The 27,199-nt window shown below is 42.0% G+C and overlaps 1 protein-coding gene across 1 annotated transcript in view; it reads left to right on the forward strand.

Moving 5' to 3' along the window:
• Positions 1-27,199, forward strand: part of LOC135587363 (calmodulin-binding transcription activator CBT-like) — a 43,186-nt gene that overhangs the window by 5,342 nt on the left and 10,645 nt on the right. Inside the window, exons 3-7 of the mRNA XM_065078671.1 lie at positions 773-888; positions 14,067-14,155; positions 23,483-23,528; positions 25,329-25,518; positions 25,874-26,373. Of these exons, the coding sequence (XP_064934743.1) occupies positions 773-888; positions 14,067-14,155; positions 23,483-23,528; positions 25,329-25,518; positions 25,874-26,373 (941 nt within the window). The remainder of the gene's footprint in view (positions 1-772; positions 889-14,066; positions 14,156-23,482; positions 23,529-25,328; positions 25,519-25,873; positions 26,374-27,199) is intronic.

The following is a 27,199-nucleotide window of genomic DNA, read 5'->3' on the forward strand; positions in this document are numbered from 1 at the left end:
ACAATAGAAATGAGCATTATGTTGAGTTGTACCAAGATGCATGATTCGCTGTCCAAGCTTGGTCAGACTAGTAAATAATGGTTGATATGTACCATTCTGACTAGTATTTTATACTATGATGTTAAGATTTCTAACTCCAGCCCATTGATGGAAATCTGTATCACTGCAGATGCATCTGAAGAGTGTAAATATCAAGAATTTGCATGTCTGTTGGAGAGTTAGTTGTGTACATATGATAAGGATTATGTGTATTATAGGTACTAAGATAAGATGCTGCTTAGTGACTTAGTGTTTTATGTGGTGAAAAGCGTAAAATAAAGTCAAAGGGGCGATGATCAATTACAATTTCTGGTTACTTCTGGATGGTTGACCTCCAGCAAGTTGATATGCTCTTTAAATATATGATGTGAGACTCTAAGTAGGTTTCTGTTTCTTACGAGTTTTAGTCAATTTGCATGGCAAAGGCATCTTTTAATGATTCAAGTTGATACACTTCCATAAGCATTAGTTTTAACCAATTAGATGGCCAAGGCATCATTTGGTGATTGTAGTTGATATTGCTTCCATAAGCCTCATGGAACATCTTCTAGAATGTTATATGCATCCTTATGATTGTGTTTAGGAATATGCATACAGTGGATGTTATTATTTCTGTTACTGCAGTCTCTTTCTATGTTATCTTATGGAAATAAGCATATGAGATCTAATTACTTTTTGACAGCCACCAATCACTTAGGTGCTGACTTATTAATCTGTGTTTTCATCTTTCTAGGTGGCAGGGTATTGCTATTTGACCGTAAAATGTTGAGAAATTTTCGCAAAGATGGTTACAACTGGAAGAAGAAAAAGGATGGAAAGACGGTTCAAGAAGCTCATGAAAAATTAAAAGTTAGATTACATCCAATACAAAATTCTATAGTCACCTTTATGTACCTTATAGCTTTATTGGTTTTCAAGTTGTGACTAGTTCCTGGATGTCTCATAATTTGGTTTTGATGAAATCATTCTATATATCACTAAGTTCATGAATCCTGGCATAATGCCTGTGCATGTTATCTATTCTACTTATAAATCTAAATCCAACCATTTTTGTCTCTTTGTATTCAATGATATTTCATGATAATTTTGTTTCACATGTAGTTGAGACATAATGTGGTGTAACATTTGTTTAGTTTTCCTATTTTTCTTAATTTTTAATGGGATCTGAGCCCAGTTGAAGGGGAGTCAACTGTTTATTCTAGTGTCTTATCAGTAAGATATTGACCAAATGTAATCTTGATGTAGCCTTTGGTAGTCAAGCATCAAACAAAATAGTCGGCCTAGTTGCTACCTCATTGCAAGCTGCAAGGTCCTGCAAAGAGGAAAACGGGTTAGTCAAAGATGCCTGTCATTTCAAGCATGGAGCCTTGTTTGGCACAAAATAGGATAATGGAAATTTTCACTTAGCAGTGCAGAAGGGTTTTAGGATAATAGGTTGGGATCCGATGTGTCACGGCCTTAGTTGGAATTGCCTAAGGCGTGAGACGCCTTTGTGGCAAAGACGCGAACTTAGCTTGTGTTGCCTAAGTCGTGCTTCGCCCTTGCGATTTGCGTCCGTAAAGATCAGCCCACTTGCAACCTCTCGCAGGTCCCGAAGGAACTGTAAAAGAGAAAGTTGATTAGTTCGAAGAACGAGCGACGGACAAGTCCCGACGTCTCGCGAAAAGGGGAAGCTTTATAAGCAATTCAGCGAGCACCTTGCGTGCACAAGAGAAAAGAGGGAGAGGGGGAAAACAAGGACTTTAGAAGGTTGAACGAACAGTTGCAAGTCCACAAACAGCTGCTCACCGGGTGTCGGGCACGACAACAAGTTCCCGTCAAGGTAACGTGCGAACTTGCGAAAGAGTGTTCAACTCCCGACACTATACCGAAGCCCCATCCAGCCCTGTGCCACTCGGGTGGTTCCAGGGTGCTGAGATGGCTGGCGTTTCGTGTGCAGCAGTGGGCTACAGAAATCAGCCCATGGCATGCGAAAACGGAGCTGTTTTGGGGCTGTTTTGCTCGGTTCGGTGAGCGGTTGCACTGTAGCGTTGCAACTTGTTCGAACTTACATTTTTACAAGCAAAAGGATTTAAAACCAAGTCAAAATATGCTGCCAAGCAACTGTACATGTAGACGAGAGCGACGAACGGTTCATTGAACGAAGTTGTTGCGGGTGCGCGATGATCGTTCGTGACATTCTCCCCCACTCAAACTGTCGACGCCCTTGTCGACGCTTGTTGATAGTTGTTGATGATTGCTTCTTCATGTCGTAGGGCGTCTTCAGGCTCCCAACTGGCTTCAGTTCGGGGAAGCTTTCACCACTTCACCAAGTACTCTGTCTGCTCAGCTCCAGTGGGCAACTTTATCTTGCGGTCCACCAGGATGGTTTCAACTCGCTTCTCGTAGGAGGCTGTGGTGGGGGGTAGCCGAGTTGGAATACTTCGGGAAGCATCTTGCGGATCCGAGTGGTAGGCTTTCAAGTTGCTTGTGTGAAGAACATTGTGAATTTTGAACCACGCCGGCAACTGCAACTTGTAGGAGACGTTGCCCACCTTGCTGATAATTGGGAAGGGCCCTTCATACTTGCGCATCAATCCTTTATGTACTTTGTTCCTAAAGAATTGGAGTGATGCTGGTTGGAGCTTGACCAACACCAAATCGCCGATCTTGAATTCTTGCAGTCGCCTTCCCAAGTCTGCCCACTTCTTTATTCTTTTTGCCGCATTCTCCAAGTAAGCCCGCGCAATATCTGTATTTCGGTGCCACTCCCTTGCAAAATGATAGGCTGACGGACTACTCCCAGTATACCCAATTACCATGGTGTGAGGAGTTGACGATTGTTGCCCTGTAATAATCTCGAAGGGGCTCTTGTTGGACGCAGAGCTCCGCTGCAAGTTGTTGGAGAATTGGGCAATGTCCAACAACTTCACCCAATCTCGTTGGTTGGCACTCACGTAGTGCCGAAGATATTGCTCTAGGAGCGAGTTTATCCTTTCAGTCTGGCCATCCGTTTGGGGGTGGAGGCTTGTGGAGAAGTATAACTTTGACCCCAATAATTTGAATAGCTCGGTCCAGAATCGTCCCAAGAACCGAGCGTCTCGATCACTGATGATATTGTGCGGGACTCCCCAATACTTCGCACATCCTTCATCATCAGCTTGGCCGCCTTCTCTGCTGAACAGTGTAGTGGAGCAACAATGAAAGTTGCATACTTAGAAAATCGATCGACCACCACGAGTATCGATCCGAGTCTCCCTACTGCGAGCAAGCTTGATATGAAGTCCAAGGAAATGCTCTCCCACGGCCTTTCTGGTACGGGCAACGACTCCAAAAGTCCCACCAGCTTCCGTTGCTCCGCCTTGTCTTGTTGGCAAGTAAGGCACGTTCGAACATATTCCTCCACATCAGTCCCCATCTTCGGCCAGTAGAAGGCCCTCTCCACAAGAGCCAACGTTCTATGAATGCCTGGGTGTCCAGCCCAAAAGGAATCGTGACACTCTCTTAAGAGTTCACGCCTCAAATTATCCACTCGAGGAATATAAACCCTATTCTTTTTTGTGTAAACGAGTCCTTCCTGGACCCAAAATCGTTGTGCCTTGCCTTTTTTGATGAGCTACATCAGGATAACTGCTTGGGGATCACTATACAGTCCATCCCTGATCTTGGAAAGGAAGTTGGAGTGCAACTGACTTGCTTGGCCTCTGCCCTCCAATTGTACAGTATTCACACGCTGCACTTTCCGACTTAATGCATCGGCCATGACATTTGCCTTTCCAGGCTTGTACTCCATTGCCATATTAAATTCAGCTAGGAAGTCTTGTCATCGTGCTTGCTTTGGGGAAAGTTTCTTCTGAGTTTGGAAATAGCTCAAAGCAATGTTGTCTGTCCTTAACACAAATCGCGATCTGAGGAGGTAGTGTCGCCAAACTCGTAGACAGTGGATCACCGCTGTCATCTCCTTCTCATGCACTGAATACCGCCGCTCAGTCTCGTTGAGCTTGCGGCTCTCGTAGGCCACCGGATGACCCTCCTGCACGAGTACTCCCCCAATAACGAAGTCTGAAGCATCTGTATGGACTTCAAAGAGCTCCCCATAGTCCGGCAATTTGAGCATCGATTCTTCCAAAACGACAGCCTTCAGATCTTGGAATGCAATTTCACATTTATCAGACCACCTCCAAGACTGCTCCTTCTTCAACAACTCCGTCAGTGGAGTTGCATGCTTCGAATACCCCGCTATGAAGCGTCGATATTAGTTGACGAAACCAAGGAAAGATCTCAACTCTAGCACCTTCTCTGGAGTTTGCCATTCCGCAATCGCTTGCACCTTCGATTTATCCATCCGAATGGAGCCATTACCGATTCGATGCCACAAGAATAAGATCTCTATTTGAACAAAGTAGCATTTATCCCTTTTCACGAACAAAGTGTTCTCCCTGAGAACCTTGAAAATTGTTCGAAGGTGCTTGACATGCTCCTCGAGCGTTTGACTGTAGATGACGATATCGTCCAAGTAGACGACCACGAACTTATCCAAATACTCTTTGAATAGCTGGTTCATGAGAGTGCAGAACGTGGCCGGAACGTTGGTTAAGCCAAAAGGCATCACCAAGAACTCAAACGCTCTATACCTGGTCACACAGGTAGTCTTCGCTTCGTCGCCTTCAGCAATGCGCACCTGCCAATACCCCGATCGAAGGTCGAGTTTTGAGAAATACTTGGCTTTGCCCAACTGGTCGAACAAGTCCGCGATGAGCGGGATGGGATACTTGTTCTTCACCGTCACTTTGTTGAGGGTTCGGTAATCGACGCATAGTCGAAGGCTCCCATCTTGTTTCTTCTGGAAGAGAACGGGAGCTCCGAATGGTGCTTTAGAGCTGCGGATGAGACCACCGCTTAGCAGTTCACCTAACTGCTTTCTGAGTTCTGCCAACTCTGGCGGGGGCATGCCGTAGGGTGGTCTCGCTGGAGGCTTTATTTCTGGCTCTAGCTCGATGTTGTGGTCCACGCCTCTGCGTGGCGGAAGAGTCTTTGGCAACTCGGGTAGCATAACGTCAGTGAACTCTTCTAGGACGTTCGCCACCACGGCAGGTTCATGAATATGACCTTCTCGTTGAGTGACTCTAGCTTCATAGCAGTCACGAATGCTAGTTCGCCTTTTCGTACCCCCTTCTTCAGTTGTAGTGCTGATATCTGTTGGGGGTCTTTGGTTCCTCTCCGAGAGACGGGAACCACAGAGGGGTCGTCACCCCCCATCATGTATAGGGTGTTTAGGAACGGAATTGGCACCAACTTTGCCGCGTTCATAAACTCCATTCCAAGGATCACTTGGAAGTCGTCCAATGGCACCGCCATCATGTTTGTGCTCCCGCTCCATATTCCAATCTTGATGGGGACTCCCTTTGCCAACTCGGAGATTCGCTTAGCCTTCGAGTTCACCGCCTTCATTCGACTTGGGCTCTTCTCCAAGATCAGCCGAAGTCGCTTTGCTTCTAGATAAACAATAAAGTTGTGGGTAGCACCCGTGTTCACCATTACATGAGTCGTTTGACCATTTAGCTTGATGTCTACGTACATCAGCTCACCACTTCCTGCTTTTTATAGCTTTGTCTTTGTGTTCTCCCCCACTTGATCCCGCATGGCGTTCAACAAACGTATTGCTCCCATCCGGGGTCCTTGCGACTCCTCGCCGTCGCTGTTGGATTCAGAACTACTCGAACTAAGAGCAACAGCCTTGCCCTTGTCCGATTTGGGGGGATGGATGGAAGCTGTTAAAGCAATGAGTCCCTGTTTTTGTAGGCACTCTGTCATCATGTGCGGCCCTCCGCACAAGAAGTATCCGTCAGGTTTCGGGGCCTTGCCTTTCGGGCTTGGCCCTTTGTGGGAACTCCTCTTCTTTTGTTTGCCCCCGAGCTCCTTCCCTCGAGAATATTTTGGAGGGCGATTGCTTGAAGATTGTTTTTTTCTTCCCGGGTCTTCAAAGCAAACGAAGTCGGTGAGCCTTTCTGCGGCAGCAATTGCCCCGATCAAATTGGCGACATTCCTTCAATGTAGTTCTTGTTGCGCCCATGGCTTTAAACCATCGAGGAAGCTGAACAACTTATCCTTCTCGGACATGTCCTGGATGTCCAACATTAGTGCAGAAAATTGCTTCACGTAGTCTTGGATGGAAGCATTTTGGCGGAGTTGTCTCAATTTCCTTCTTGCGACGAACTCGGTGTTCTCCGGTAGGAACTGAGTTCTCAACTCTTGCTTCAAGTCCTCCCATGTTGACACGGACTTAGCTGGTTTTGCCTAAGTCGTGTGGCACCCTTGCGCGTCCGTCCGCAAAGGTCAGCCTCCCCGAAGCCTCCCATTGTCCCTTAGGACCAACAAAAGAGAGAACGGGTTAAAGAGAACGCCTCAATCGGGATCCACAAGCAAACATGTCCGAAAAACACTTCATAGACAATGCAAATTACAAACAGACTTTACAAGCTCTGAACAGTGGCACAACAAAGGGTAAAATGGTCCATTACAGACCGAGAAGTTCTCGCACGTGTCCACATGACACATCCTTTATTTACAAGCCTAAAGAGGCCACCAACCCAACTAAAATAGGACTTATAAGCCTTCGGCTGCCCCTCTACACGCTGTACAAGGCATGAACATGCCAACAGACACGGACAGATATAAGCATTACATCAAACATCCTGTTTCAAAGTTTGTCCGTGACATTCTCCCCCACTTATCCCTTTGACGTCCTCGTCGAAGCCTTTGTGAACACTGCAACTCTTCGCCTTTGCTGAGTCTTCAATCTTCTGCTCCAGCTGCAATGCGCCTCCTGGCTCCCAGCTGCTCTCCGTTGCTGTTTCTGAGTAGTCGAACCTTTGATACGCCATGCTGCTTCAACTCGCCAATGACTCTGACTCTGGTGTGGGGTTGGCTGAGTTGTATTGATCATCGTTGATTCCTACGGATCCACCAAATGAAGGAAAAGACCATCCTTACTGCGCCAGTCTCTCAAAATTTCCACATGCTGCTTGAACTGGGTGGATGCTTGTTGGAGCTTTAACGAGCATCGCCTCGCAAACTTCTGAAGTTTTGGGTCCTTCCTCCACAAAATCTGCTCATTGACTCTTCTTCTGGTTAGTTGTCACATCCAAGTAGGTTCGCATCACTTCCGCTTTCGATTGGCATTTCGTTGGGAAATGAAGCGGACAATCTACTCTCAGTAGCACTGATCACCGTCGGTGAGGATTTGACAACTATTGTCTTCCATTATCTTCGAAGGGTCTTTGAACTTGTGCAGGGCTCCTCTGTTGGATAGATAAGAGAATTGGGGTACTCGGTTTCGCCCATTCTCTTAAGAGTTGAGAAGGCAAAGGTTACTTGACTTCGCCCGCCTCCTCGAGGTTGTACTTCATGCATCGAGCTGGTTACTGGCCTTCGCCTGCTCTTTGCTCACACTTCTGAAGAACTTGAAGTGTTTGCACTCCTTGCGTTGAGTTAGCTACTGTGATTCACCTTCTCAATGCCATCGAACTTCTGGAATGCGGGAAGTTTTCACCCCAACTTGGAGTAATTCTCTGATAGATGAGGTCGCCTCTGGGATTGTACCGTCTTCTCCATCAACCCTGTCGCCTACTCCACTGAGTAGCGAAGGTACAGCACCGCGTACTGCCTGCTTCGTTCCTTGGTCGTGCACTCTTGCATGACCCGAAGTCCTTCACTTACGGCTATCTTGATGAGAAACTTGTTGACACCGGTCTTACGAAGTTTCTTGGCCTCTGCCCTTCAGTCTTGTCTCGGTACTTGGAGATTGCCTCTGCATGCTCCACCTCCTCGGCCCCTTTCACGACCAAGCGCTCTCCCTCCGTGAGAGCAAGGGATCAATGACTTTCACGGAAGTCCCGCCTCTGCGGTACCATGGCGCTGCTATGCCCATGACCCTACTATCCATCTGCTCGCATCTGTATCCCTTTTCTTCACGATCAGTAGATATGTCTCCGTGGCACTCCTCTCAGTCCACCTCCATTCTGACTGATGCTTGATTTTGGGTAGCTAAGTCCCTCTGGACTCGTCGTCGCTTCCTCGCCCCTTTCGACCTCCTGCTTCAACACCTCTGTGTTCTCCAAGCAGTCTATTTGGTCGATGGAAAGACAGACTGCAACTCCCATGCATGGCCTCTGCCATCACATTGTAGGGTTTGCTCCGATTCTGTTCTCCTTAGCTTCCTTGGTAGCAACGTTCGCTTACTCGGCCTTGTCCCCTGACTTGTCGGGCTCCCTTAAGCGAATATGAGCTCTGGAGCAGTCCAACTCTCCAACTGCTTCGATCATACCTCTGCATGATCAAGTTCCTCCCATGAAAATCACTGGTACTTGCATTCGAACTTTTCCCTTGGTGGAACCCAGCCCCCATATGCTGATGACCAAGGCTTTCATCCGAAGCAAAATTCGATGCACGCACGGAAGACCCGCCTCTGCGGTACCATGGCCTTCACTCCTTGAATCCATAGCCCTTCTTGCCGTCATGTTGTTCACCGAAGTGGAGCTCCCAGTAGCTCCCGATCATACCTCCATATGATCTCATCCCTCACGGGACAGATTGTGTGTATCGCATTGCCATGAACTGTTCCACCACGATCCGCTGCACCATGTCGCCTCCTGGTGACATCTCCATTGCATTCTGATCCTTGTGGAATAAACTCGAATTGTAAACCCTCCATGTGTGGCCTCTGCCAATACATCGCAGGGTCCCTTCCACCTTCGATTTTGTTCGCTCCTCTGGCAATCGACCTTCATCCACCCACTCCTGGGTCACACCTAGATGAAGCACCGCTCTAGGACAGTCCGTCGCCTAGTAGCTCTCGAAGTCCACCGACTTCACTGTAATCTGTGCACCATTGTCTGGATCCTGGGCCTCTGCCCCTACCAGCACAATCTCCGCTGCGCACTGCTTCCTTCATAGCAACTCAAATGGCAACACTGTGGCATATTCTTCAAGAGTACCCGCCTCTGCGTCCTCTTGCCCCGTGCTAAGGCCCTTCTGAACCCAACTTCGCCTCCGCAAATTGAGTCGCCTTAGTTCCTCCATCAAATGCTTCTCCGAGTTAAGGTGCATGTGCCGCGAAGCTCCCTTCGTCTTTGGCACCATGCAAGATGAGTCCGCTCCGTCAGAAAGAAGGACCCATGGAACAACATGATCCTACTCTTGCCTCTGCAAGAGTTCATGTCCTTGACCTCTGTCTAAGGAAAGCACTGTGCCTCTACTCCATGTTCCAACTTCTATGCTGGCTCCCTTCATGCGGCTTGGGTACTTCGCCAAGTTACACCCAAGTTGCTCCGCTCCTCGTTTTTGCATTGAGTCGATGGTGGCCCTCGCGCCCACCATTCCACGGGTCAACCCTCCCTTGAGTTCGATCTCCACATCGACTCCAAGTGTGCCTTCATTTAAGTTGTTTTAGGTCGCTCCCCCACTTGATCTCGCAATGCATCCACCAATGCATTCTCTCGACGAGATCATGCGACAACTCCTCGCCGCTTGCTCAGTCCACCGAGCTTCGTGGAGTTGTTGTTTGTTGAGGTACTCCTCCTCAACATGTGAGGTCCGTCTCACATGATTCTCCCTCTGGAGAGCCGGGACTTATCCCTCCTGGATAACTACCCGTTGGAGCAACATCTCTCTTCATTTCGGAGACCACCATCCCCTTGGACTACTCCGATCTGCTGAACAAACTGTGCATTGTTCTGCCTCCTGCAAACGCACTTGCTAGATTGCGACTCCACGTCCATACAGCCCCCGCTGCACCCCTCAAGGCCTAGCAACATGCTGAACTCATTGCACACTTCAGCCTCCTACGGACGTATCCTTCACATGCCGAAGAGAAAGTTTCAATGCTCCATGGCGCCGAGTCTCGGTCGCCTTGGGATGGCCACGAACATTCCATCGTCCGCATACAAGCCCATGCATGAGTACCAAATTCTTCGAGTTACAATTCCCCTCACCTCTGTGAGCTTTGCATAACTCTTTTGGTCGTTGAGCAACTCATTCCACCTTGGATGGTCTCATTCTTGCCAAGCGCCTCGCTTGCCTAGAGCACCATCAAGTATAGTTGTCAACGTTGAGCCGTAGCTCAAACTCAGCCATCCCAACCTTTGTGCGCTCCAAATTCTTCCAAGCTTGCATGTTCTCGTGGTGCCTCTTGCACGAAGGGTTGGCCATTCCTCTGAATGCCAATCTCAAATGCTCGCTTCTCTGAGTGACTCTTTTCCCTACATCTCCATGCCCGTTTTCCCTCAAACGGTCGCGCGTGTGCTGACTGCCCTCAACGCAGCCCCGCTAGGTCCCCCACGTTTGCATGTCAAGTGTTTCTATGAGTGCTTGTCCCGCTCTGATACCATATGACACGGACTTAGCTGGTTTTGCCTAAGTCGTGTGGCACCCTTGCGCGTCCGTCCGCAAAGGTCAGCCTCCCCGAAGCCTCCCATTGTCCCTTAGGACCAACAAAAGAGAGAATGGGTTAAAGAGAACGCCTCAATCGGGATCCACAAGCAAACATGTCCGAAAAACACTTCATAGACAATGCAAATTACAAATAGACTTTACAAGCTCTGAACAGTGGCACAACAAAGGGTAAAATGGTCCATTACAGACCGAGAAGTTCTCGCACGTATCCACATGACACATCCTTTATTTACAAGCCTAAAGAGGCCACCAACCCAACTAAAATGGGACTTATAAGCCTTCGGCTGCCCCTCTAAACGCTGTACAAGGCATGAACATGCCAACAGACACGGACAGATATAAGCATTACATCAAACATCCTGTTTCAAAGTTTGTCCGTGACAATGTGTCAACTCGACACCGACCTTGTTGGATCTTCTCCCAACGGGTTCGCCACTAAAGTTTTGCATCTCCGTTCAGATACATGGTCACTATAGAAACTTTGGTTTCTTCGGAATCAGGCCTCATAGCTCGGAAGTATTGTTCCATATCGAACAGGAAATTCTCGAGCTCTTTTATATCTCTGGCCCTTCCATAACCATGAGGCTCGGGTGCCCTCAAGTTTTGTGGCGGCGCAACGCGGGTGTTGCTTCCTCCCGCATTTAGTGCCCTTGTGAGCATGGACACCCTCGAAGTGAGTTCCGCCACAACTTCCTGCAGGTGTTGCACAGAGTCTTTGGTGTCATCTGACAATCGGTCGACTAGGGCCTCAACCTTGTCGATCCCGGACTCTGCTTCTTCTTGCGAGCTCTTTACCCTAACAAGCCTTCGTTGGCCATGGTAGAGTTCCTCCAAGCTCGCTTCGAGAACATCCAAGCGGGTTTCCGTCGTTGTGAGTCTCTCCCTCCTTATGACTCTTTTTCCCGATTGGCGCTCCAGATTGCGCCTCCTCCACTCGCGGAGAGTAGCCAACTTCTCGCTCATCATGTTCGCTGCCGCGCTCCTCCTGAGCTGCTCCAACAACATGCGAGTGAATGTGCACTTGCAGCCCACCTGCAGCTGCTTGGGGCAAGGGTCCGGCTTGCCCCGTCATGCTTGATTCGCCACGATGCTTTGCCATGGCGAAGTTACGAAGTTCCTTCGCTGCTCGCTCGAAGTGCTTGCCCGCTCTGATACCACAATGTCACAGCCTTAGCTGGAATTGCCTAAGGCGTGAGACACCCTTGTGGCGAAGACACGAACTTAGCTTGCGTTGCCTAAGTCGCGAGGCACCCTTGCGGCAAAGACGCGAACGTAGCTTGCGTTGCCTTAGTTGCGCTTCGCCCTTGTGATTTGCGTCCGCAAAGATCAGCCCACTTGCAACCTCTCGTAGGTCCCGAAGGACCTGTAAAGAGAAAGTTGATTAGTACGAAGAACGAGCGACGAATAAGTTCCGACGTCTCGCGAAAAGAGGAAGCTTTACAAGCAATTCAGCGAGCACCTTGCGTGCACAAGAGAAAAGAGGGAGAGGGGGAAAACAAGGACTTTAGAAGGTTGAACGAACAGCTGCAAGTCCACAAACAGCTGCTCACCGGGTGCCGGGCGCGACAAGTTCCCGTCAAGGTAACATGCGAACTTGCGAAAGAGTGTTCAACGCCCGACACTATACCGAAGCCCCATCCAGCCCTGTGCCACCCGGGTGGTTCCAGGGTGCTGAGATGGCTGACGTTTTGCGTGCAGCAGCGGGCTGCAGAAATCAGCCCGTGGCATGCGAAAACGGAGCTGTTTTGGGGCTGTTTTGCTCGGTTAGGTGAGCGGTCGCACTGTAGCGCGGCAACTTGTTCGAACTTACATTTTTACAAGACAAAGGACTTAAAACCAAGCCAAAACATGCTGCCAAGCAGCTGTACATGTAGACGAGAGCGACGAACGGTTCGTTGAATGGAGTTGTTGCGGGTGCGTGACGACCGTTCGTGACAGATGGGCATCAATCTAATTCGCTTGAAGGCAAGAGGATCCACTAATTCCCATCAACACCCTTTGTAGAATCCTCCTACATTGTTGATTGAAACTTGTGGGTGTACCTTCTTTGTGCCTAAAAAAGTTCTTTGCTTGTCCTTTTTTTGTGTGGTTTTTTCGACTAACCTATCTTTGCTTCTTCAACTGGCTGGCTGCTTTTGGGGCTCCACTAGGAGGTCAAGATTCAGTCAGTTACTTTTATCTTCTTCGCAGGGTTACCTTTAGAATTTAAAACTCAGCTCTAGTTATTCCAGTCATAGATCACCTGTAGGATGTCTGATTATTTTAGATAGGTTATAACCATTGCATCGCACTTGCAGAACCTCAATAGCCGCTGTTGGGGAGCAAATAAGTGAACGAGTGAGGTGATGAGAAGTCATCTAAAATCATGTGTTGCTTGACAACTTAAAATTTGATAATATAAGTTTACACACAAGCAAAAGAACAAATGCAACATGCAGGAAAACAAATAAAACACAAAAGAAATTTCAAAATACAAGTTCTGCTTACTATGGATGAAAGGAAAAGAGAGAATAATTGAAGTTTCAAGAAGAAACTGAATATTTATTATTGAATGAAGTAATTAATGACAATTCTTTTTGAAATGATTGGTTCAATATTGACTAATTAATATCTTTGCTAATTAAGGACTTAGTTTCAGAACAATTATCAACTTCTTTTTTTTTCAAAATATTTTCAATGATAAAAATTAGCCTAATTCTGTAAAATTGATATAATATTAATTTAAATTCTAAAGCAAAGTTTATGTCAGCATATAACAGATCTTTTATGGAATGATGAATAACTGTGGGAAGAGCACTTAAATCTTACCTTCATTGTATATAGTTAGCTCTATGATTTCTGTTTTATACAAGGAAAATATGTGATGCCTACCAATTCAGTATATGAGAATGTGTTATCGAGAAATGATATGACTCTTCCTGAAAGTCGATTCTGGGTTGAGGTGGAACTGCCAATAGGGGACTGAAAAATCTAGATCACATTCAGGACTGTTATTGTTGAAGTTTCTAGCAACTGTTTGCACTGTGCCACTGCACCTTGATGGAGTAGCAAGGACTATATTCAATTGCTGGGTTGATGCAGAACTGTCATAGGTGACTGCAAACTCTAGATTACATATAAGATATGATTGCTGAAATTTCTAACTGTACACACAATCATTTCCATCCTGATGGAGTAGCAAGAAGTTACTAAATTCACAAAAATTAATTGGTGCAATTGCTAACTGATAATGACTCTAGTTTAATGGATACTCCTGTGAAATCCCTTTTCTTTTAACAAATGGTCACCATGTTGTCTCATCTTGTTCTTACTTGATTTTTCGTGGCTTGCTGATTCATTTTCTTGATTATATGATATCTTTTAGTGCCTTGAGAATCTCACTTTGAGATCTCCTCTGCCAGTTTCCTTCTTTAACCTGCTGTTTCTTGTATGTGACTAACTATGGAGTGTATAGCTTCTTGGATATGTCATCTTGTCTACATCATTCCATCTTTCATTTTGCATTACTTGTTATTGTCATCGTGATTAATATATATTTTCTTTGCCATTAGATCGACTTAGTTATGTTTTGAGAAGTATATTTGTTTATGTCACAGATTGGTAATGAAGAAAGAATTCATGTTTACTATGCACGCAGTGAGGATGACCCTAACTTCTACCGTAGGTGCTACTGGCTACTTGATAGGTATTTTCAATACATGCCCGTCTTAGTAAAATTTGTTTTTAGTGTAAGAAATAGACCTTGGTCATGCAGCATGTATTTGCTCTTATATTTGTATGGTTCCTACAAGAATAAGGTGAATTATATATCTGTAGAGGGACTCGTTTTATTTGCTGTAGGTGTTGCATGACTATGTGCTTTCAAAATTTTCTTGCTACATGTAGCGTATACAAAATTTGACAACTCGTAGAGTAAGTCTTGAAGGAATTAATTAGTTCATGTTATGAGACATAGTTTGTTAGAACCCTAACGGATTCTAAGCTTAGGGTTGATCTCTTTTGGGGATCGGCCTCCTTGGAACTCTATAAGGGTTCCTTCTTTCAAGTTGCTGTTTAAAGACTGTTAAAAAGATTCATCTATTGCTTATCAAAAGAGGATGAATACATGACTATTTATAAGGCTTCTAAACCCCAACTCCTAATAGGACTTATACTCAAGACCCCTACTTCTAACCGACTCCTAATAAGACTCCTACTCTAAGAAACAACCTCCCTACTAACCCTAACCCTAATCGGCCTCTTTACCTCTTTAAAAGGGGTCGGCTAGGTAGGTTTTACATGAATGCCCCTTTCAATAAAATTCAATTAGGACTCTCCTAGCTAGAGTCCTAACATAGTCCCAGATGTTATGTCACAACAAATCTGGATCTAACAAGACACCTAAAGTGTGAATATTGTGCATAGGTGAATCTATAATCACATACTTTCCTGAAGGAAGAGCATTGGAATCAAATAAAGGACCTTTCTTTTTTTCTCTTGAGTCTAATTCAAGTGAAAAATTCTGAGGTTCAGTTATATATATATATATATATATATATATATATATATATATATATATATATATATATATATATATATATATATATATATATATTTTTGTGTGTGTGTGTAGTTCAGAATAGTTTAAGTATTCTTTTATATGGGTTTTTATGGGACTTTAAATGATCTAATAATAGGAAGTTGGTGGTCTTCTTAGTCTTGCATTTGCTATGGGTGAGATTTAGAAAGAAGTTTAGGGTATAAGAAAGTATACTCAGATTCATGTGGCCCAAAGCAGAGATGTATCTGTTAGGAAAAGAGTCGGCACTAAAAGGGGGGGTGAATTAGTGCAGCGGTAAAAATTATGTTGGTTTGAAAAACTTTCGTACGATAAAATCTGATTTCGACGAAAACCGTTTCGAAAAGATCTTTAAATTGAAAACATACGGAAGTGTAGTTGATGTAAAGTAAGGAAGGTAGTTTGCAATTAAGATAAATAGCAAAACAGAAATGCAAACCGATTTATAGTAGTTCGGTCGTCGTGACCTATATCCACTCCTCCAATTCCTCTTCCGTCGAGGCCACCGGGATCTACTATCGATCTTTCTTTAATAGGCAAAGATCAATCTCCTTCTTACACCTCTCTTCTCCTTTTACCGGGTTTAGGAGATAACCCTTACAAGCACTCACTTCTTTCTCAAACTATTTTAACACTTCAACTAGAAGAGGAGGATTTTCACAAGAGATTACTACAACAGCATTTTTCCCGCTTTAAATTCTCTGTGCTTGTGTTAGTTAACCAGGGATGAGAGGGTATTTATAGGCTTCAAGTTGATTCAAACTTGGAGTAAAAAAGGTCTCATCTTAGGTTTCCTGGGTACTGGCGGTACCACCGCCATTCCTGGGTGGTACTACCGCTGCAGGATCTGTAGCTGGGCGGTACCATCGCCGAACAGGGGCGGTACCACCGCTGGCAGCATTGCTGTCGGCGGTACCACCGTCCAGATTTCTTGGGGTGTTGTTCCCCAAGCGATGCCACCGTTGGCCAGGGTTTCAACACCTTGGTTGGGCCTTGAATCCGACCCAAACCAGCCTAACTTCAGGCCCAGTTGGCCTCTAACAGAGCTGATGGGATTACCTCCCAATCCCAATTCCAATTATGTGCTAACTACGATTCCTAAGACATAATCTAAGTAAGATAAGTCCGGTTTCTTCCGGCTATCTCTCGGTAATGTTCCGGCGGACTCCCGGCAAGCTCCTGGACTTCTCGGTTGGTTTCGACAGAACTTCCCACAAACTCTCGAACTCCCAACGAAATCGCGTTCTTGACTCCGGGACTTTATTTTGCTTTATGCCTTGCTATCGTAGTTAATTCTGCACACATAAAAACACTTCGATCTAGACAATTATTACTAAGCATGAATCATATCGTCCGGCATGTCATTGGTCCATCGATGCTTCGTCCGATTCTTCGGCTCATCGTCCTCTCTTGCGGCCTATTGCTCAATCGGCCAGTTGACATCGCAACTCCGATATCCTTGGCGCAATATCCGCTCTTCTTGGCCCGATGCCCGAATCCATGGCCCGAAGCCTTCTGTCGATACGTCGATCGATCTTCCGACCCGATGTCCAATCTTCTGACACGTTTTCCTCCAGCCCAACATGATTCTTCTTGTTTTAATTGTCTCTCCCCAATCGAAGCACCCTGCGTTACTCAAAATGCAAATTAAATCATAAACACTTATCAATTGATTTTATCATCACAATACGAGATTTAACAATCTCTGCCCTTTTTGATGATGACAACCAATTGATGACGGAGTTAACCTTAACTCCCGGAGTTTAAACAAACTCCCCCTATCAATATGACATATTTGAGTTGAACTCTTGGATTCAAAAATCTAAGCAACATGTCATGATAAAATCATGCATAACATCAACATACCTCTCCCACTTTGTCATCAACAAAAAGGAGAAGTTCAATTATCAAGTATTTTAGACATACTGTCAAACATTGCATTTATCATCATGCAATTTGTAAGCTTGAAAATTCAGCAAGTGCTGCATCAAGCAAGCTATCAAGTTTTAGATATGCAAGGTAGTAAGATAGCAAGTTTATACAAGCTAGCAAAAATTTCGAAAGCAAATGCAACTTTCTTGTTGAAGTGTGTAAGCTAGCGATTCTTGCTTTCTATTGCAATGTGCAAGTTGCAAGTTTTGCTTCTTGAGATTGGCAAGATAGTGATGTTCAAGATAGCAAGCTCTTTCTTCTCTTTGGAGAAGTGCCATTTTTGCTTCATTTGCAAAGTGCAAGCTAGCAAAATTTTACAACATTTTAAAACATGCAAGCTAGCAATTTTTAGATATTCAAGAAAGCAACTCTTGCTATAAGTTTTGCTAGATGTGCAAGTTAACATTTTTTGCTTTTTGAGATAGACAAGATAGCACTTCTTGGTGATGTTTAAGATAGCAAGTTCTACATCATGCAAGCTAGTGAATCTTATAACATTTTAGAACATGCATAATCACCAAATCATCATAAATTTTAATGATGTGCAAAATTATAAATTTTACAAGTTTGCATTTGTGCGTCTTGAGATTTGCAAGATAGCACTTTTTGCTTCTCTTTTGAGATGAGCAAGCTAGCAAGTTTGCTTCTTTTACAATGTGCAAGTTTTCAAATTTTACATCTTGAGCTAGCAAATTTTCTCCCCTGTTGTCATTGTAAAAAAGAAGGGAAGAATACAGTTTTGTATCTCTTTTTCCCTTTACAACAATTTTCAAATCATGACAAAGAATGAATAATCAAAAAATCAAGTTATGAATGTCAAAATAATTTTTTATCTTGAATATTTTATCATTGCATGAATTATTATCATAACTTGAAGTATTGCATGCATAATATCAAATCATCATTACATTAATGTTTCAATCATTATTTCAATATGTTTGTACATCATTATGGTTTCAATTTACAATATGCATAATTTTAAAACTTTGCATATGATATCCTTACTTCATGCATGACATAAATAAATCAATCACCATGGGTATATCATACATGATATTCACGCATTCATGATACATCATTTTGACAACAAATCATAGCAAATTTATATCATTTTAGAACATCAAAATGATATCATGAGTATTTCATGCATTCATATCATCACATGATGAATATCAAGAAGAATTAGGTGATGAGATATACTTCAAGAATACAATGAATTATACAAAGCAAAAAAAAAATCATATCATGAGATCATGTGAATACCAAAAGGCATGATTCATTTTGACCAAAGAATTCTTAGGAAATCATGACATAGATAAAATTCATTCAATCTTGTAGGAGAACAAGATATTAATTCATGCATATAAAATCTCTCAATTCATTATGAATCATAAAAATTGTAATTCCGAAAAATCATGATTTATTTAGGAAATTTTCCTCTTTAGTAAACAATAAGAAGAAATATGGGAGTTCAAAAAACAAAATCTTGATTCATAAATGATTTCAAGTTATAAATCACAAGAAATCAAGATCATGATTTCGATAAAATCCATTAAATTTAAATCATTTTCATAATCCATGAGATTCATTAAAGCATAATATACATGGATTCATTAATGAAAAATCAATAAGATGGAAAATGTATTCCTCTTCCCCCCCCCCTCCTTTTGTTTTTATATATTTCATTTGAAGTTGTTTATTTCGTACCTTTATCTTTTTCGTATGAAAATCATACATCATGGTTTAAAATTGAAAAAGTAAATCTCATCATGGAAATCATCAAGATCAATAAACCATAAAGCATAATTTAAATGTAAAATCATCAATACTTACATTATTTCATATAAGCATGCCTTTGTCATTTATGCCAAATCAAGACATGTATCCTTTTTAAAATCGAAAAAGCCACTTTCATTATGGTAAAAATCGATAATCTATAAATCGCAAGAATCATCATGCATAAATTCGAAACATAAACTTATTGAGCATGATATCAAATCATTACTTCAAATGAAAACTTGATTTCATTAATCATAGAGCATCTTTAATTAAAATTAAGAAACAATATGATTAATCTTGTTAAGTGTACAAGCATTAGATTTATATTTAACATTTTATTGCTTTAACATAAAATATATAATTTTCATTATCATTTTCAAAATTACTAGTATGATCCTAATTTTTGCATTTTCATTACATTATTAAACATATAATTTTTTTTTAAAAAAAGATAATTTTTAAAAAAACTAAATTAAAAAATAACTTACGAAGAACATCAAGTAATTTCAAAGTAAACTAAGGGAGTTTCGTTTGAGTTGTTTACCTCGTTGTAAAAAGTCGTTAAGGCGTAGTTTGCCACTTCACCTTTGTTGATTTTCTCCTTGTCTTCGGAGGAGCTTGATTCGTCCCAAAGTTCTTTCCTCTTCTTGCGTTCATAGCAAGTAGTTGCGTTTTTTTTGTTCTTTAATTTTTGTTTCATGAACTTTTTAAATTTCATAGTGATGAGTTCAAGTTCACCATCACTTGAGCTTATGCACGAGTGATCTTCAATTGTTCTTAGTCCGAAATCCTTCCTGTTCTTTGGAAGGTGGTTCTCGAGTTCTTTTTTTGCCACATTGTTCATTTTGTAGGTCATTAAAGACCCAATTAGTTCTTCGAGTGTAAGATTGTTTAGGTTTTTAGCTTTTTGTATGACAGTTACTTTTGAATCTCAATCTTTAGAAAGAGAACGCAAAATTTTGTTTACAAGTTCAAAATCCGAAAAACTTTTACCAAGTGATTTTAAACCATTGACGACATCTGTAAAACGGGTGTACATGTCTCCAATGGTTTTGCTTGGTTTCATATGAAACAATTCGAAATCATGCATTAAAAGATTAATCTTCGAAACTTTTACTCTACTAGTGCCTTCATGTGTGGTTTCAAGAATGTGCCAAATGTCGAAAGTCGTTTCACACATAGAAACATGATTAAACTTAGTTTTGTCTACGCAAAATAGAGCGTTCATAGCTCTAGCATTTAAAGAAAATGTCTTCTTATCCAAATCATTCCAATGGTTCATTGGAAGAGAAGACATTCGAAAACCATTTTCAATAATCCTCCATAAGTTCAAATCCAAAGAAAGTAAGAAAACACTCATTCGAGTTTTCCAATATGTGTAGTCCATCCCCTCGAAAAAGGGAGGACGAATGAGAGAGTGACCCTCTTGAAAGTCGAAAAGAGTCATTTCTCTTGGGTGTTAAACCAAATGAGAAATCACAAAGCTTTGATACCAACTGTTAGGAAAAGAGTCGGCACTAAGAGGGGGGTGAATTAGTGTAATTGTAAAAATTACGTCGGTTTGAAAAACCTTCGTACGATAAAATCTGATTTCGACGAAAACCGTTTCGGAAAAATCTTTAAATTGAAAGCATACGGAAGTGTAGTTGATGTAAAGCAAGGAAGGCAGTTTGCAGTTAAGATAAATAGTAAAACAGAAATGCAAACCGATTTATAGTGGTTCGGTCGTCATGACTTACATCCACCCCTCCGATTCCTCTTCCGTCGAGGCCACCGGCATCCACTATCGATCTTCCTTTAATAGGCGAAGATTAACCTCCTTCTTACACCCCTCTTCTCCTTTTACCTGGTTTAGGAGACAACCCTTACAAGCACTCACTCCTCTCTCAAACTATTCTAACACTTTGACTAGAAGAAGAGGATTCTTACAAGAGATTACAATAGCGTTTTTCCCTCTTTAAATTCTCTGTGCTTGTGTTAGTTAACCAGGGATGAGAGGGGTATTTATAGGCTTCAAGTTAATTCAAACTTGGAGCCTAAAAATGTCTCATCCTAGGTTTCCTGGGTACTGGCGGTACCACCGCCGTTCCTGGGCGGCACTACCGTCACAGGATCTGCAGTTGGGCGGTACCACCGCCGAACAGGGGTGGTACCACTGCTGGTAGCATTGTTGCCGACTGTACCACCGCCCAGATTTCCTGGGGTGTTGTTCCCCAGGTGGTGCCATCGCCGGCCCTGGTGGTGCCATCGTCAGCTAGGGTTTCAGCACCCTGGTTGGGCCTTGAATCCGGCCCAAACCAGCCCAACTTCGGGCCCAGTTGGCCCCTAACAAAGCTGATGGGATTACCTCTCAATCCCAACTCCAATTATGTGCTAACTACGATTCCTAAGACATAGTCTAAGCAAGATAAGTCCGGTTTCTTCCGGCGAGCTTCCGGCGATCTTCTGGCGAACTTCCGACGATCTTTTGGTAATGTTCCGGTGGACTCCCAACAAACTCCTGGACTTCACGACGATCTTCTTGGCGAGTTCCGACGAGCTTCTTTGGTAAGCTCCTGGACTTCTCGGTTGGTTCCGGCAAAACTTCCGACGAACGTCCGAACTTCCAACGAACTCTCGAACTCCCAACGAAATCGCGTTCTTGACTTCGGGACTTTATTTTGTTTTATGCCTTGCTATTGTAGTTAATCCTGCACATATAAAAACACACTTCGATCTAGACAATTATTACTAAGCATGAATCATGTCGTCCGGCATGTCATTGGTCCATCGACGCTTCGTCCGATTCTTTGGCTCATCGTCCTCTCTTGCGGCCTATTGCTCAATCGCCCAGTTGACCTCGCAACTCCGATATCCTTGGCGCAATATTCGCTCTTTTTGGCCCGATGCCCGAATCCATGGCCCGAAGCCTTCTGTTGATACGTCGACCGATCCTCCGGCCCAACGTCCAATCTTTTGACACGTTTTCCTCCGGCCCAACATGATTCTTCCTGCTTTAATTGTCTCCCTGATCGAAGCATCCTGCGTCACTCAAAACGCAGATTAAATCATAAACACTTATCAATTGATTTCATCATCAAAATACGAGATTCAACAATATCTTCTCATTATTTTAGAACAGGAATGATCGAAAATTAGGACCATCTTGCATTCCTTGTAATCTTCTGTCATTTCGCTCTCTTTTGTTTTTGTCTTCCTCATCTAATCTATTTTATCTTTTGATCTCATTTTTTTCCTTCTTGTTTATATACATCATAGCAAGGTATGCAATACCGTACCGTACCGGTATTTTGAGGTTGGCTCGTACGGTACCGGCATACCGAGCGGTACACCAGGGCGTACCGAACAGTTTTATATATTTTCTTCTTACTGTAGCACTGTAGCACTACTACAGTGTAATACTGTAGCACGTTCCGTCCGGTACCGCGCAGTCCGCGTACCGGTATATCGTTGGACCGGTACATACCGCCCATACCGGGCGGTACCATTCGGTACTGCATACCATGCATCATAGTCGGGCTGCAGTTCTACTACCTAAGTATTGTTTTCATAATATTTCTTGAATCTTTTTCGTGATCAAATTTTAATTAAAATTAGATTGCTTGAACTTTGAAATCTACAAATTATTAGTCATTCTAGTATTAGACAGCATTGGTTATCCTGTTTTTAGAGGACCTCTAATAACAATTCTAGAGCCAGAGCATCTATCTTTTTGGTAGGATCTACTAGAAGAAACTATAAGCATTAGATGAAGGATTGAGTTTGCCAAGTGTCTGCTCGGTGAGAAAGGTTAGAGGGGTGAAATGGAAGAAAGTTGGAAAGGACACACAAATGCAAGAATAGGAAGAGGAGTAGGAATGTAGAGAATAAAATATGAATTTATCAGGATATTCATACCTTAGCTTAAATCATGTAGAGCTTATTAATAATTGGATAATGTCAAACACATGTATGTAATCAACTTACTGTTTTCTGATTTAGAAATATATTTTAGTTCAATTCAAAATTAGATGACAGAACTTGAGATGATTAAACACCTGGCATTCATAAGTATGGAATTTTAGGGAAGTCGGTGACTTTCTTTTCTGAAGGATGCAGCCATCTCTTTTCTTACTTTACATTTACTAATCTATGCTTTGAGCATCCGTAGGCCCACACCTCAGATTAAGATCACTTTTCCATGCAGTTACCTTCCCATTTGTGTGTGTGTTGGTACATTATTTTCCACTGGTTGTTATTAGGTCAGTTGATTCATATGGTGATTCTGTGTCGGCTAGAAATTAGCTTGTCATTCATCATTATTCATCAGTAAGCATGCCAATGGAAGTGGCGGTTTGCACACCACTATATTAACAATGTCTGGACTCTGGGATGTTAGAGTTAGTTCCTTATAGATTTGACATTATGGAGTAAGCTAGTTTAGCATTCCAAAATATCAGGTTTTCATAATTTTGCATCATAGATTAATCTTAACTTAGAGTATTTTATAAAGCGTCTTTTTGTTTGAACTCATCTTTTATTTTCATATTTCCTGATACATATTTTTATCAATTGAACCTTCTGAAGTCTTCCGTAAAATTTATAATTGTGTCATGCAAGGGCTTTAGTTAACAGACTCCATTTCTAGTTATATGTAATAGGTTGCTCAAAATGATTTTAGATATATTTTTTGGCTTATAGTTGAAATCACAATGTCTTAGAACATTCACAACTGAAGTAATATTGGATATTTTTCTTATTCAGGGATTTGGAGCGTATAGTTCTCGTACATTATCGTCAAACATCAGAGGTTTCTTCCTTCAGACGAGCTCTGTTTGAGTTCTATGTTCATCATCTTGACTAGTGAATAGAAATCCAACATTTCAAGTGTCACTTCTTTTGCCAGGAAAATTGACTTATGCATCTGTTGGTTGATGCATATATGAGGCTTGTGTTGCCATATGCTGAGTGCTTATGATTGAGGGACCTATCTTGTGGCTTTGTTTGATGCCTTTGAAATTACCAATATATTCAAAAATAGGCAAAAAAAAGGACTGATATTAGTCTGCACCTCTTGAAATGCAGATTTTCTCTTTTTGAGAAGGCATGAAATTCTGATCTGTTTAACCTTGTTGGAAATTTTATTCCAAATTACGTAGGAATTACAAGTCAAAAGGGTCCATTTCCTTTATGGTATTTAAACAAGAAGAAGGTCATTGTCCTGAATATTGGCTCAAGAGCAACAACAGGGATAGAATAAGATGTACTTAGCCATATTTGTACTAACATTTAAGGCAGTATCTAGCCTGCAACTAGTCATGTACAAATAAGAAAATCTTTTATTGTCAATTGGTGAATGAATGGAAATACTTGCATATAGTACTTAGATTTTTGTAGAGTTTGCATATGTAAATTAAGTTCCAACTTGTTAGGTGAGTCATTACATCATATATTTTAATTTTTGTGTGCCATAGAAGACAATTGCCACATGTAGACCTTACAATTGTTGGTATTGGGATTCCTTCAGTCTGTTGTTTCGTGGGAAGAACATTGTCCATGTGTACACATGGTTTTTGAGTTCTGTTGTGCAGTATCGTACCAACGTGGTGTTGGCTTGGCTGGTCTGTAGTTGGGCCAAGGGTATGCTGAAACACCCTTTACACATTATTGACATAAACCAATTAACTTTCCGACGTTGCCGTATTATTCGAGTTAGCCCATATCATGTTGCTCATTTCCTACATCGATATATGCCTGTTGAGAACGTTTCCTTGCTCATACGTAGATGATTTCCTACTTATCATCTGTGTCAACAACCTTACAAGTGCGATGCTTTCTATCAGCCATATTCTTGGATCTTGTCACCATTTTTTTTAATTATTTTAATGTGCTAATTTTGTAAGTTTTGATATGTCTAACAAGCCTCAATCAGGTTTTATCTTTAGTGTGGTTATTTCTTATAACCAGTTACCTCATGCAAATCTAAAGATATAGATAGTATGCTTTATGGAACATAGACTTAAATTTACATTATTTTCCATTTCTAAGTGCCCAGTAATTGATTTCTTTATAACCAGTTACCTCAGATGTAAACCTAGAGATATAGATAGTATGCTTTATGGAACATAGACTTCAGTTTACATTATTTTCCATTTCTAAGTGCCCAGTAATTGGTTTCCAGTGGCAACATTCAATTTCAAGCCATGATGAGTTCTAGATAAACTAAGCAGGCTTATCTCTTCTGTTTTTTATAGATTGTTTCCATTTTAATCTGTTTCAGATATTTTTTAAATGAACTTGGATTTCTTTCTAGCTCTTTTTTTAATCCTAAATCATGCTTTCAGTTTTGATGAATTTCAACCATGCTGGCATGATATCAGCATGTGATCATGCTGTGTCAAGGATGCACCAACACATCATTTGGCATATTGTTGGCATGGTTGGCAGGCACTTTGCTTGATAATTCTGGAAGTACTGTGCACCTTACTGCACAGAATTTACTGTGCACTCATATTGCAGCATGGGGCATGACAGTGAAAGTTTGATTCTTGCATAAAATATTTCTTCATTGTTCTTACTTCTTAGCTTCTCCTTTGGTCCATGACATCAGGATAATTCATTTCAACATGTTCCTGCATCAGTAGAATGTAAAGAAGTTGTTTCGGCTACTGGTAGGGTGCAATATGGTTCTCCATCAACACCAGTGAATTCAGCTGGTGGTTCTGCCCAATCGGAGGTGTCAGGACACACATTTGTTTCAGAAGAAATTAACTCAATAGACTACAATGTCAGCGGCAATGGTGAGACAAAACCATTCATGTATCTGCCTGTTAAACTGACATGATAAACTTTGCATCCTTTAAATGCAATAACTTAAGAGTTTTGAATTCCTTGATATATTTTATATGCCATTTTTAAATTTCTTTTTTGGTAGGCATGGTCTTATTAATACATCAGGGTGGATGATGCTATTGGCCCTTCTGCATTATAGAATTCATATATATGCTTATGATTAGCTCATATCTTCAAAATTACTAATCAATATCTTCAAAATTATTACATGTGACTGCCTCATGGTGTATGCTTAGAATCTAATACAGCTTCATTGGTATTCTAATTGCTGCCAGGAGACTACATTGTTTTCTTATCTTGCAGGTTCTGGTACATCTGTGTTAGGTAATTGCATTGAACTTCAGAATCATGAGTTGAGTCTTCATGAGATCAACACACTAGATTGGGAAGAACTAGTTGGATCTACTGCAAATAACAATGCACCAATAGTTTCTCTAGGTCTATCTAATGTTACTTCTGGTAATGATCATGGCCGTGTTGACCAATTAAAAGATCAGGAGATCACATTGGTGCCATTCAAGACAGGAAATCCAAATCCTCCAGTGGCAGAATTTAATTTGGATGTTGCAGTTTGCAGTGAAAATGCAAACATTTATAATGCTGATGTCCTTCTTACTCAGAATAGTTTTGGAAGCTGGAACTGCATAAATGATGATTCTCTTGGTTTGATAGACGATACGCAACTTCAACCTAAAAGTTTGACTGGTGATGAGGCCAGTCCAATTGCGACCTCATTAGGAGATCATATTTTTAATGTAACTGACATCTCACCTTGCTGGTCTTATTGCACAGAGAATACGATGGTACGTTTTAATTATTTGGCTTTTTTTTTCTCCAAGCTCCACTTAATGTTGCATGGGCCCCACTGGGCTCGCATTTTTGGATGTCAAACTTGCTGGCTCCCAATTACTTAATAGTAATTCTGTTTTTTTAATGTGTCCAAACCATAAAGAAATTTGTCTAAGAGAAAATTATCACTTCAATATTTTGTTATTTCAAGTACACTAACAGTTTTTAACAATTAAATCAATGAAAGTTATGGTGGTGTAGCATGTACAAATAGTAGCTCTAAATGTGCAAAGGTTAATTAACTTAGAAGGACCTGTTATATAAGACTTGTTAAGAAATAAAAAGAATGAAAAAATATGATGAACCATGGATTTAAAGCTCATTGCCCTCAATGGGGCAAAATAGAAGTGTGAAATCTGGTAGAATTATTTGGATAAATAAATTTAGAGCAAGGTATACAATATCGTACCATACCGGTGTTTCGAGGTTGGCTCGGTACGGTACGATATCGGCATACTGAGCGGTACACCAGGACATACCAAACGGTATACCAGGGCTTACCGAGTGATTTCCTCTTACTGTAGCACTATAGCACTACTACAGTGTATTACAGTGTAACACTGTAGCACTGTTCGTCCGGTAGCAGGCGATCCGCGTACCGGTATGCCGTCGGACCGGTACGTACCGCTCGTATTGAACGGTACTATTCAAAATTATATGCCATGATTTATAGTACATAAACAGATACTAACCAATTGGTGGTTAATCTTTTTGGAGATGTGCCATATATAATAAGGTTTGTAATTTCGGTATATATCGGTGTACCAACCAATGGTTGGT

Source organism: Musa acuminata, chromosome BXJ1-8 (genome assembly GCF_036884655.1).
Source record: "Musa acuminata AAA Group cultivar baxijiao chromosome BXJ1-8, Cavendish_Baxijiao_AAA, whole genome shotgun sequence".
In the NCBI taxonomy this organism is placed as follows: Eukaryota; Viridiplantae; Streptophyta; class Magnoliopsida; order Zingiberales; family Musaceae; genus Musa; species Musa acuminata.